The 13,135-nt window shown below is 37.2% G+C and overlaps 2 protein-coding genes across 9 annotated transcripts in view; both read right to left on the bottom strand.

The window, feature by feature from the left end:
- Nucleotides 1-913, bottom strand: part of CCDC138 (coiled-coil domain containing 138) — a 121,006-nt gene extending 120,093 nt beyond the window's left edge. For 6 of the 7 annotated variants that reach the window (XM_047746184.1, XM_047746185.1, XM_047746182.1 and 3 more), the window contains exon 1: nucleotides 737-913. In XM_047746184.1, the coding sequence (XP_047602140.1) occupies nucleotides 737-829 (93 nt within the window). In that variant the 5' untranslated portion in view covers nucleotides 830-913. Of the gene's footprint in view, nucleotides 1-624; nucleotides 644-736 lie in introns of those variants that run through there. The other variant, XM_047746188.1, reaches the window with a different exon arrangement.
- A 2,518-nt stretch (nucleotides 914-3,431) lies between these two features.
- Nucleotides 3,432-13,135, bottom strand: part of LOC125108400 (E3 SUMO-protein ligase RanBP2) — an 80,938-nt gene continuing 71,234 nt past the window's right edge. For both annotated transcript variants that reach the window (XM_047744164.1, XM_047744165.1), the window contains 6 exons: nucleotides 10,220-10,424; nucleotides 9,841-9,942; nucleotides 6,172-6,317; nucleotides 5,241-5,514; nucleotides 4,772-5,106; nucleotides 3,432-4,388 (listed from right to left, as the gene is read on the bottom strand). In XM_047744164.1, the coding sequence (XP_047600120.1) occupies nucleotides 4,083-4,388; nucleotides 4,772-5,106; nucleotides 5,241-5,514; nucleotides 6,172-6,317; nucleotides 9,841-9,942; nucleotides 10,220-10,424 (1,368 nt within the window). In that variant the 3' untranslated portion in view covers nucleotides 3,432-4,082. The remainder of the gene's footprint in view (nucleotides 4,389-4,771; nucleotides 5,107-5,240; nucleotides 5,515-6,171; nucleotides 6,318-9,840; nucleotides 9,943-10,219; nucleotides 10,425-13,135) is intronic.

The raw sequence follows: 13,135 nt of genomic DNA, 5'->3' as shown, positions 1-13,135 counted from the left end.
GGGAAAATTTTACAAAAGACATTATTGAGATAATTGGTGAAATTTGAATACGCACTCTATATTACATATTACTGTGTAAATGGTAAGTCTCCTTAATTTATTACCGTGGATATATAAGAGAATATCCTTATTCCTAGAAAATATACTTAAGTATTCATATTTGGGGGTAAAAGTACCACAGTGCCTGCAAGCTACCCTTCAAGAGTTCAGCGGGAAAAGGGGTGTACGTAAAGTCAAAACTAGGAAGATAATAGTAACGCAAATGTGGCAAAATGTTAACTGGTGAATCCAAACGAAGTGTCCAAAAGAGTTCTTTGCATTATTCCTGCAACTTTAAGTTTGGAATTATTTCCAAATAGGAAGGGTTATAAAGGAATTAAAATTGCTTTTTGAACTCCACACCAGTCACTTGTAAATTAACGTCCCATACCACCATGTCTGACACGTCATAAACCTTCAAGAGTTTATGGTGAAGGAATTTTTCTGGTAGAAAATCTCTTTTTCCCACATCGGGAGCATCTGCGGCCACAAAAGACTTCTGCTCCTCCCGCCTCCTTTCGCTAACCCTGTTTCCGGCAGAGCGGCTCGAGGCCCGGAGAGTCACTCCCCCGCCCGGGAACCTACCTTCGGCACCTCGGCCCCGAGGCTTCGGGCGAGGCGCCGACGGAATGCTTCACACCTGCCGGAACCGGCCCGCAGGCACAGGGAAGGGTCGAGGTGAAGGGCTAGGCCTCACCTCGGCGAAGCGGCTGCCCCCTAATCCGTAGCGGCTTTTGAGACGCTCCACTACCAAATCCTGCCCGGGCGGCTTCACTAGCCTCGGCTCCATAGCGCGCCGAGCTCGCCGTTGTCTCCCCGGGAACAGCTTTCAAACACAGAGCTGCGAGGCGCGCAGGGGCGGAGCTCGCGCAACGGAACGGCGACGTGACGCACGCTGCGCCCCGCCCTTGGGGGGGGGGGGGATGGTCGGGAGTGACGCGGAAACGCGAGGAGGCCCAGCCTGACAGGGCGGCGGCGGGCGTGGGTAGAGGAGCGGGGCCACAAAAGTTGAGCCCGGGAGCCGGAGGCGAGAGAGAAGAGCGCAAACTGGAGTCCCTTTCTCACTCTCTATACTACGTTAAAAATGTCCTGGTGTTACAAACGTTTTTCCTGCTGAATGATTTAACGACCAATTCCTTTACTCCTGTGTTAACTGGGCTGATAAGTGGCATTTTATCTTTGACTCCAATTTTTTGCTACTTGCTACCGAACAAGTCCGGCCGAACAAGTCCGGCCGTCCACAGCACTTACACTTTAGCAGGTGTGGCTCCTCACAGAGGGCGCTCAGCCTTAGCCTCAGGCACCCCCACAGCTTCTCGGGAAGCCACCACTTGCTCCGCAACCTGTGCGCCTTGCGTGCATGTGGGAATGCGTACACGCTACGTCCACAGACGACGTGGTCACCAGAACGGTCCAAATCTGACTTTGTGGCAACCCTCTCTTGGCTCTAATATAGCTTACGTGTATTTAGGGTGCGTTTGGACATACGAAAGTAGTGTTCTTTCATCAGGATGGCCTTTGCTAACTGTAAAGAGGCAAAAATCAAGAATACATCGTACTGCAAAGCACAGAATTCTTTAAAAAGGATTACTCCCTGGGGCGCCTGGGTGGCTCAGTGGGTTAAGCCGCTGCCTTCGGCTTAGGTCATGATCCCAGGTCCTGGGTTCGAGCCCCACATCGGGCTTTCTGCTCAGCAGGGAGCCGGCTTCCTCCTCTCTCTCTGTCTGCCTCTCTGCCTACTTGTGATTTCTGTCAAATAAATAAATAATCTTAAAAAAAAAAAAAGGATTACTCCCTTACTTGCCCTGCCATTGGCCTCGGTTCCATATGTATCTTAAAAAGCAGTATTAGCGGGGGTGACTGGGTGGCTCAGCGGATTAAGCCTCTGCCTTGGCTCAGGTCATGATCCCAGGGTCCTCAGATCGAACCCCACATCAGACTCTCTGCTCAGGGGGGGGGCCTGGTTCCTTCTCTCTGCCTGCCTACTTCTGATCTCTGTCAAATAAATAAAATCTTTAAAAAAAAAAAAAAAGCAGTATTAGAATGTGAATTCCCTGTAGCAATGTAATGAATGTAAGAACATGTGCTTTTTTTTTTTTTAACTGCTTTTCCTAATACCCAGAACAGGGCCAGGCATTTGTACATGCTCAACATGTATTGGGATGGTATACCAACCCAAATCCTCTATTAAACCGAGACTAATTGAAAGGAATAACTGAATAACCACTTAATTTTTCTCATTTATACAATTATACTAGTGTGATCCTTTACTTTTCTAAATTGTGAATGTTCAACAGCATGTCTGGACTAACAAATCCTAGATTCTCTGGAGTATCTTTCAAGTTCTTCAAATGCCAAAGGTTTAGAAGATCATTTTAAAAAGTAGTTACCTGAAAATCATTTATACCAATACTCTTTGCCATCAAATATTACTTACAATGTACAAATAATTTTTTTATACTCTGTTTTAAACAGATTTCTAATGAGACAATATAATATAAAGTCAAGCCAGTTTTGGTGGGGGGGATACATGTCGTGGATTTATACTACATTAGCAATTAAGTAACAAAAAGAAATCACAAAGTTCTCTCCTGAAATGTGACACAAAGTCTTTGTCATTTAATGCCCCATCAGTCATTACTCACACACAACAGACACATGATATCCCTCCCCTCCTGTCTGGTGGCTGAACCCGTATTATATGATAACCTATTTCCAAATCCCCAAACAGAATAAATGCCACTGTCTTTCACTTAAAAAAAAAAAAAAAAAAAAAAAAAAAAAAAAAAAGATGATTTCCCTAGGAAGAACACAGGAGGGTAGAAGGCAGTCACTGTTGGTAATCAGAATACACAATATTTTGTGCTCTAGATTCTTTATAGTTGTATATTGAGTAGGCTGATGAGAACATCTCCCCCTCACAAGCTCCTCCACCACCTTTTTAGCAGTTTGCCTAACTTTTGATACTAATCATTTCCAAATAAATTTTTAGTGTGTATGTATCAAACTTGAAGTCACTTTCTTGGGAGCCTTGGAAATTATGTGGTAGTCTGATTTACAGAACTTTAATTGTCCTCTTTACTTTGGCTCTAGGATGAACAAACAACTAGATGCACAAGTAATAAGTTTTTTAAATGTCATGGCTGTTAACAATTGTCACTTTATTTTTGCTACAAAATTCACCAGAAAAAGGTACTGCAACAATCTAGTATAAAGCAAATCTTTAGCCAAAGAACATGGTATAGACCTTTTTAAAATAGTCATACTTTATCACAACAACTGCAAGGAAAAATTCAAGTTCTATCAGAACCAAGCTGCAGTTTGAGGTAGTAGAAACAGATGACAGAGAAGTTAAAAAACAAAAACAAAAATAAAACCTAAGGAAATACTTGTTTAAAATGTAAAAATTAATTTAATACCTTTGAAAGGGCACAGGAAACTACATATCATTTAAGAAAAGAAGGTACTCTACTTAAAAGTTAATTTAACTATACAGGAGGTGCAAGGATTATAGAAGAGCACTTTGGTTAAGTCTCTACCCTCTGTGGCTCTACCCATTCATAAGTGAGTCTCTATGCATAAATGAGCACATCAATATTTAAAATTACCAAATATATTTCAAATCTAAAATAAAAATTATCCAAGTTGTGGTCCCTTTATTCAAATGGTAAATTTATCCATGCAGGAAATCCAGTATCTTAAAAGGTAAAATTAAATTGCATATATCATATTCCTTCAATAGTTTGAGAAGGTCTATTGCTTTTAACAAGATTAGTATTATTTCATTTTAATACAGATATGTCAGGAGTACATAAACACAAGTACACCTGATTTACACCAGTGTTTAAACTTTTATTTCACACCATGCAAGGTCAATTATAACACATTAAAAAGTGACAACAGCTATAAGCTGCAATTGTACATTTATACATTGGAAACGTCCATTTTCAAAAGCTGAACATAATTATTACCATATTGTCACAACAGCTAAGCTTCAATTCAACTGTTTATACAGGTAAAATTTACTAGAAAAAACAATGATTTTATATCTGTCCACATTCTGTGATACTAATTCTTCGACTAACAGACCCTTTAGGAGAGCCAAATGATTCAATCTTTTTCACAGTATCCATGCCATCCTTAACAAACCCAAATACTACATGCTTAAAGTCCAAATGTTCTGCTTTTTTCAGTGTTATAAAAAACTGAGAATTATTGGTATCCTGGCCTCGATTGGCCATTGATAGTAAGCCAGGACCAGTATGTTTCACATCAAAATTTTCATCTTCAAATTTATCTCCATAGATAGATCGTCCTCCTGTTCCATCATGTTTGGTGATATCTCCCCCCTGAAAGAAGATTTCAATTAATAAGAATTTTGAAGAAAATAATAAAATACACACAGATCTACCACTACAATGTTAAGTCCTAAAAACTCAACTTCCTTGAGAATGTGGTTTGAAAACTAAGAAATACCCATTTTTTGAAAGACAAAAATGAAAAGGTCTTTTGCCTACCCTCCATTTCTAGCGGGTTTCAAGGTATCAGAAATTTAAACCATTTTAGGTTGAAAGTTTTTGTGGGGACAGGAAGTTGGATGTGACACCAACTAATATGCAGAAAAGCTAAAGAAATCTTAAGAAAATTCCAGTTGAAGAAAAATACTCAAATTTCCCAAGTTAGTGTGGTTCACTTTCTAGACTTCAACTGTGATACACAATTAAATACTTACTTGGCAAACAAAATCTGGAATTACTCTGTGAAAAATGGAGTTCTTGAAGCCAAAGCCTTTCTCTCCAGTGCAGAGTGCTCTGAAGTTCTCTGCAGTCTGAGGAACAATGTTTGAAAATAATTCCATGGTTATACGTCCTAGAGGTTCATCGTCTGCGCAAACATCAAAAAACACCACAGGATTTGTCTCCTTCGATAACTCTGCTGTCAGTGATACTTGTCCTTTCTGGAGTTTCAATAAATTCTGTTGACATTCTTCAAATTTTTTTTTAAAACAATCAGCCATTTCTTTGGTTTTAAACCTTACTGCAAGCTGTTCCACTTTGGCTTCTCCATCTATTAAACAAAACAAAAAAAACATAGGGACAACCTTAATATTAAAATAATTGTTATAAGCTGTCTTACATATTTGTTATGGATTTTAGAAAAGACCAAAAAAGTAAAAAGTAGCATTTGCATATAGAACTCACCAGCATAATCTGAGGCAGTCCAAACTAAAGCATTGTTCGAAACATTCGAGGGTTTTAATTCCATTGTTTTGGTGATGACATGGTTTGCACACACTTTAAAAACCTGATCTCTTCTCATTAGGATCCGGTAGTAATTCTTCATTGTATGCCAAAGAATCTTTATGTCTCCTACACCACGCTCTTTCCACTGACTGACCTCTCGATCCCATCTATAGAGTTTGGCTCTCTCTTTAAATAAAATTTCTTCATCTTCTTCTCCAGATTTTACTTCTACCTATAACAGCAAATAAAATTATACACTGCTGCTTTTAACATATTACATGACAAATTCCAAAGATCCAAATTCCACACAATGTTGTCTTTGCAATGACATTAACAGAATTTGAACGACAGTATCAAGATAAATGGTAATATCCAAGGGCTAGGAATACATCTGACTTGGATGAAGCAGTAAAGACCTGATTTGTCATGAAATATTTCTCTTATATTATTCCTCCTTTTGGAAAGTAAATACATTGTTTTATGGGACAGAAGAGATTCCAAAAAGTGTTCTTGAAGAGAAATATCAACTACTGATTGTAGTTGAAAACTGACAAAGTAATTTGCCTAAAATAACATTCTTGTCCTTTTTATTGAAAGAATTTTGGCAAGTATGAGACTGGATACTTTTTACTTCCAGAATTATATTATGAAAACAAGATATTCTAAAAATATATGAAAAAACTTAGTTCTTCCCAACAATTTCATGTAGAATTTATATTTATATATGTGTCTATATAAATATATATATAGTAATAAAAAGCTTCCACTTGAAAGGGTAAATATTCTGAAAGAAATGCAAACAAAGTTAGTCCTGCAAGTCAAGCCTATGTCAAGTTTTAAATTTAAAATGTGAAGTTATTAGTAAGAGTTCCATTCTTTTAATATTTACCTCAGGTAATGACACTATTGGTTCAAAATGGATATCTTCATTGTGAACTACTTCTTCATCACTACCATCTTCCTCTTCGCCAACTTTACTGGTTGACTGTGCTCCAAACACAGCTGCTCCAGTATTTGCCCACTGGAAATTCTTATCTGATGAATAAATTAGGATATTTAAACAGTGGTATCAAATTTTATATGCTTTTAATCCCCCTATTACTTTCTTGAAGCCTGTAATTTCCAGTGATATGACATATACTTTTAGTAAAAATGCTTAAATTACTCTGACAAGTTTAACTCATACAGTGAGCACACAGTACTACTCACAGTACAGAGTACTGTTTAAGCTTTGAGCTACAAAGATAAGATCATCTGAGCCTCGGGCAAATTTCATGATACTGAACTATGTAAGAACTTTCAGTAATGAAGCACATTCTTAACACATACCCCGGAATTTTGAACAATTAGCTCAACTCCAAAGGTAATTTACTTCATAAAACATTTTATCATATATGAAAAATAACTTTTGAACCTAAAAATGTCCTCTCAAAGAGGCCACACCTGCTACTTCCAAAGTAGTCAAAGCAGCCTAAACACATTTATAGCTTTTCTACCTCAACTTCTTTCTGAAGTAACTACTGTTGCAGCTTAGATTTGTTGGCCAGATGGTAGAAGGTAGCACAGGGAGAGGCCCACTGACTCCCAACTATCCTCAAGGGATACTTGAGGTGCTGAAGACTCCCTATTGTTACTCTCCCTTAGGCCTTGGAGAACATGAAAACTAGTTACTACTTCATCCCCATCTCAGCCTGCTAATACATTCCTCACTGTCTTAGAGGAAAGAAACATCTCTTAGCTTTTCATCACTTGTTGATGAATCACTGTCTTAGAAAATTCCATATCCAGTGCTAAAAACTTTTAAGGGGCAAAAATATCATAGATCGTTTAAAAAGTAACTCAGCACCTTGAAGAAAGCACAGAATGAGTATCTATTAACAGTAACTCCCTCTAAGCCAGATTTAGTGGGGAGGGGGGAAAAAAAAGAGAGAGGAAAAAAAAACTTCAAAAAGAGAAAGAAGACAAAAGTCCTTAGGAAGATATTGCAAAAGAGGGGTGCTTAGGTGGCTCAGTTGGTCAAGCAACCAACTCTTGATTTTGGCTTAGGTCAGGATCTCAGGGTTGTGAGATCATGCAGCACAAAGGCTCTGCGCTGGGCGTGAAGCCTGCTTAAGATTCTCTCTCCCCCCTCACTTTGCCCCCCACCAAAGCTCTTGCATATATGCACACACACTCTCTTCTTTCTCTCTCTTAAAAACAAAAAACAGAAAACAAAACTGGTTCAGGAACTCCCAAGTAAAGAAAAATTTTTAATTACCCCAAAAGACCCTTGAGAGGTATGGCAGAAAAATTCCAAAATGTCTCAGTGGTTCTTAATGCTGAGTGAATTGTAAGAATCACACAGGAACTTTTAAGATATCAATGCCTAGGCTACCATGCCCAGAAAGTCCAATATAATGTTTTGTTTTCTTTTAAAAAAAAAACAAAAAATGAAAAACCTCCCAGGAAATTCTAATATGAAGCCAAGTTTTTTTGAAAACCAGGAGGAAGAATTTTATAGTAAAAACATAAAGTTATACATGTCAATAATCACAATTTCACAGTAACAGTTCTAGGCAACAGTACGTAGGAGACTTCCACTATATGAACAAGTTTATAAAAACATTACAAAATCTGAAGGAAATATAAAATAGTGATTACTGACAAAGGCGGGTGATCTTTAAACAGGAACTCCCTTATTATTCTCTTAGTTTCTGTATTAAATATTACACAACAGATGTGGAATGACTGACATACCTATGTGAATAGAGCTTGCAAAGAAAGTGAGTTAAAAATCACAACAAAAAAAGGACAGGAGCAGATTAAAAAAAAAAAAGAAGAATCATTACAGAAAAAGAATATACAATAAGAAGAGCAAAAAAAGATTCCTCTGAACTTAAAAACCAACCAAAACAGAAAGTTTAAAATCAGAAAGTTTAAAAAAGAAAGAACGAAAGGAAGGAGGGAAGGGAGGGAGGGAGAGCGGGAAGGAGTAAGGAAGATGGATACCCACATTCTGGTGAAATTTATGACCTCTTAAAAAAAAACTAATTTAAAAGAAAAGTAATGAAAAAATCTAAAGATTAATCAGAAACACAAACAAAAGAAGAACTGTCCAAGCCAAAAGGTACTTCTTTGAAAAGACAGCACAAATTCCTGCCAGATCTAAGAAGAAAACAAAGTAAGAAATGTAGTTAACAAAGAACTTGCTAAATCACCTCAGCAAAAAATGACAAGTGGTGGTGAGAAGTAAATGTCATGAGGTTTGAGTCTAGCCTATTTCACACTTTACTGCACAGTATGGATAGAGTACTTTGAAAAGGTTACACTGAAAAACAAGCATCCTAACTCATCAACTTTTATTTGATAATTTTTTGTATACGGATAACTATATCTATAAGGGCTCATTATCTTCTGACTTCAGGCTACCATACATTAAAAAAATATATAGCAACTTGACATCGGTGAGGATATGAATTCCAGCATAACAAACAATACCTGAAGGTAATTTCTGAAAGTTTTACATGTGCCTCTGTAAATGGCAGGTGATGTGAAAGAAGTGTAAGCATGTGGGTGGGAAGAATGCTACTCTGAATTACATAAATCATATAAGTATATATTTTCATTAACATTTATTCCACAAATCAAGCATCTTGTATAAGAACAACTTAGGTGGTGCTATAATCAGAAATATGAAAGTCATTATAAGAAAGACAAAGTAATATGCCAATAAACTTGAAACAATTAAGTAATATATTATTTTCTACAAATGATACAAAATGCACTAAAAAAAAAACCACTGAAAAAGATGGGAAACCTCATCAACCATAAATTTATAGTGATAAATCAGCACAAGCCTTATATTCAAACTCGATCAAGGAAACTAGAAAAATTGAAAACTATAAAATCATCTCCTTAAAAAATAGAAGCACAAATCTGAAATATTCACAAAAACCAATCCAAAAGTATAATTAAAAGAACAATGCACTGGGGCGCCTGGGTGGCTCAGTGGGTTAAGCCGCTGCCTTCGGCTCAGGTAATGATCTCAGGGTCCTGGGATCGAGTCCCACATCGGCTCTCTGCTCAGCGGGGATCCTGCTTCCCTTTCTCTTTCTCTGCTTGCCTCTCTGCCTACTTGTGATCTCTCTCTGTCAAATAAATAAATAAAATCTTAAAAAAAAAAGAAAAAAAAAGAACAATGCACCAAAATCAAGGTAATTCCAAAACTGGAAAGATGGTTCTACATTTCAGGATGGGAAAGACTACCAACAAGATTTATAGTGAATTAAGAGAAAATTCTTATGGTTTATATTATTTATATTAATAAATGTCAAATATATTATTTATATTAATAAATGTCAAAAATAATAGTAAAATATATAATATTAATTATTTTTAGTTTATATTAATTAATTAATTGATATAAAAGTCCTTCCTCATTAAAACCCTTAAACAAAATGGAAGGTGAGATGAGGGAAGAAATGTCCAACTTAGTTACAACACTGTGGCAAAGGACTAGTTCTTTTAGTTGTGTTTGATTCTGTAACATGATCTTTAAAATCTCTCCTCTTGATCTTACCTTTAGAACCAAAAGCAAAATCCCCAGAATTACTGGAAGCCAAGTCTGCAAATGACAGCCCTGCGCTACTTCCAAATCCAAATGAAACTGTTTTGCATTCCACTGGCAAAAGGAAAAGAATAATTTAACATTTCATTTAATATACACTGAACATCAAAGCTTTTACCCAGGACCCAGAGAGAATGGGTCCTTGTTGACAAGGCAGTATGATTTTCTGGTTATTATTACAAATATTTCATGCCCCTTTATACGTTTCAAATGTGTTTTAAGGGAAGGGAGTTTTTAGAATTGACATTTGAGTCTATTTTCTCAAACCCAGAGGTAGGTGACGTTATGTAATATATGCCTAGAAGATTTTTGTAAACGTATTAAATTTTACCTTGGCTTGTAGAATCTGCATCATTTTCCTTTCTAGTAGACAAATCTACAGGTTTATCCACAGTTCCAGAAGAAACAGGTGGTGAACTAACAGATTTGGTAATAAAATCAGGTTCTTCAGATTTACATAAAAATGGTGCAGTCACTTTGCTCCCACCTGTATACATACTGTCAGCCGTGTTAGCTATTTCTTCACTCTGGGATTTCTGCAAAGAGGAAGTAAAAAATAACTATGCCATTAAATACTGACTGACAAAAAGGATCATATTCCTATTTTAAAAGAAATTGAGGACTTGAGAATTCTGGACATAATGGAATAAGCACACTTCACCCTATCTCTCCCATTCTACACTCCAACCTATATTTACTATTGAACTGGACTGAAACAGATAAAGCAAGTATAAAAAGCCTCTGAAAGGTGGATAAAGCAGGAGGATTAAGAACCCCAAGATTTGGGGCACCTGGGTGGCTCAGTGGGTTAAAGCCTCTGCTTTCGGCTCAGGTCGTGATCCCAGGGTCCTGGGATCGAGCCCCACGTCGGGCTCTCTGCTCCACAGGGAGTCTGCTTTCTCCACTCTCTGCCTGCCTCTCTGCCTACTTGTGATTTCTGTCAAATAAATAAATAAAATATTTAAAAAAAAAAAAAAAAAAAAGAACCCCAAGACTTGAGTTATAATCCGGTGGTAAGAACCTTCCAGGGTTTTTCCTTCCCCACCAACCCATATTCCAGCCTGGGTGCTAGAGAAGCTGCAATGACAGAGATGGAAAAAAGTCCCAAGAAAAGCCAACTCTCCTTGGTCAGGGGTTGGGGTTGTCATGAAATGATCCATGTGTTGAATGAGCAGAAAAAATGAGCAGAAAAAAACTTTAAAGAAGCTATTGTAACAATGCTCCAGGATGTAAGGGCAAATATTCTTTAAAATAAATGAAAAGATAACAAGTTCTCAGCAAAAAAACTGAAGGTATAAAGAGTCAAGTGGGAATTTTACAAATGAAAAAATACAGTAACAGAAAGCAACATAGATGATTTACCCAAAAGAAAAAACACACATTCTGGCCCGTACAACGCACCTCAACAAATTCAACAGAACAGAAATCATACAAAGTATATATACTCAGTCAACAAAGGAATTAAGCTAGAAATCACTACCAGAAATATAGCTGGAGAAATTCCAAATATTAAAAGATTAAACAACCCATTTTTTAAAAATAATACATATATACAAAGGCCTCTAGATAAATTAAAAATATCTTTAAATAAATATGAAACTACAACTTATCAAAACTTACAAAATGCAACAAAAGCAAGGAAGGGAAAATTTATAGTACTGAATGCATACATTAAGAAGATCAATGGGGTGCCTGGGTGGTTCAGTCAGTTAAAAGTATGTGACTTTGGCTCAGGTCATGATCACAGGGTTCCTAGACTGAGCCCTGGAGCCATGATCACAGGGTTCCTAGACTGAGCCCTGCATCAGGATCCCTGCTCAGTGGGAAGTCTGCGTCTCCCTCTCCTTCTGCCTCTCCCCTGGGCTTGTGCTCTCTCCCTCCCTCTCTCTCTCAAATAAGTAAAATCTTTAAGAAAAAAAATCTAAAATCAATGAACTCCTACCTTAAGAAACTAGAGAAAGAGCAATATAAAATTAAAGCAAGAAGATTAGAAAAAAACGAAAAGTATAGCAGAAATCAATAAAGCAGGAAATTAAAAGAGGAAAACAACAAAATCAAAAGTGGTTTTTTGAAAAGGTCAATAAAAACCAATAAACCCATAGTAGGTTAATCAAGAAAACAAGATGCAAGTTATTAATATTAGAAATGAAACAAGGGGGCGCCTGGGTGGCCCAGTGGGTTAAGAGACTGCCTTCAGCTCAGGTCATGATCTCAGGGTCCTGGGATCGAGTTCTGCATCAGGCTCTCTCCTTGGCAGGGAGCCTGCTTCCTCCTCCCTCTCTCTCTCTCTCTGCCTGCCTCTCTGCCTACTTGTTATCTCTGTCAAATAAATAAATAAACTCTCTAAAACAAAAAAAAAAAAAGAAAAAAAAAAAAAAGAAATGAAACAAGGGGTGCCTGAGTGGCTCAGTCAAAGCATCTGGCTCCAGTTCCAGTCATCATCCTGGGGTCCTGGGATTGAGCCCCTCCTGCGGATCTCTGCTCAGTGGGGAGTTTGTTTCTCCCTCTGCCTTTCCCCCTGTTTGTGCTCTCTCTCTCTAACAAATAATTTTTTAAAAAGGAAAAGAAATGAAACAAGAGCCATCACTACTCACTTTTAATTGATGGCTATTAAAAGTGTAATAAATTTTAATTTAGACACCATTATACCCACAAATTTGATTAACATAAAGGAAATGGACCAATTCCTTGAAAGACACAACCTACCAAAACTCAAGAAGAAGAAATAGATAATCTGAATAGGCCTACATCTACTAAAGAAAATGTATCATCAATCAATATCATTCCAGGACCAAATGGTTTCAGTACCGAGTTCTATCAAACATTTAAGAAAGAAAGAAAGACTAGCAACTCCTACAATGTCTTCTAGAAAACAGAAGCAGAAGGAACACTTTCCAAGTACATTAAGCAAAAATTAATAGGAGAAACAGACAAATCTACAATTATGCCTAGCAACAGTCTTCTCAATAATAAAAAGAATAAGGAAACAAAAAAGTAGTCAAAGATAATATATTGAGACTTAGCACAGCATCAATTAGCTTGATCTAATTAACATAAGACACTACCCCAAAAGAGCAGACTACACATTCCTCTCAAGTGCACAACAATCACCAAGACAGCCTTCATTAAACCTGCAAGAACTGAAATTACTCAAAATACGTTCACAGACAATAAAGGAATTAAACTAGAAATCAATACCAGAATATGTGGAATATCACCAAATATTTGGGAGCAACATACTACCTAA

Source organism: Lutra lutra, chromosome 9 (assembly GCF_902655055.1).
Source record: "Lutra lutra chromosome 9, mLutLut1.2, whole genome shotgun sequence".
NCBI lineage: Eukaryota > Metazoa > Chordata > Mammalia > Carnivora > Mustelidae > Lutra > Lutra lutra.
This window is presented reverse-complemented; position numbering and strand designations above follow the sequence as displayed.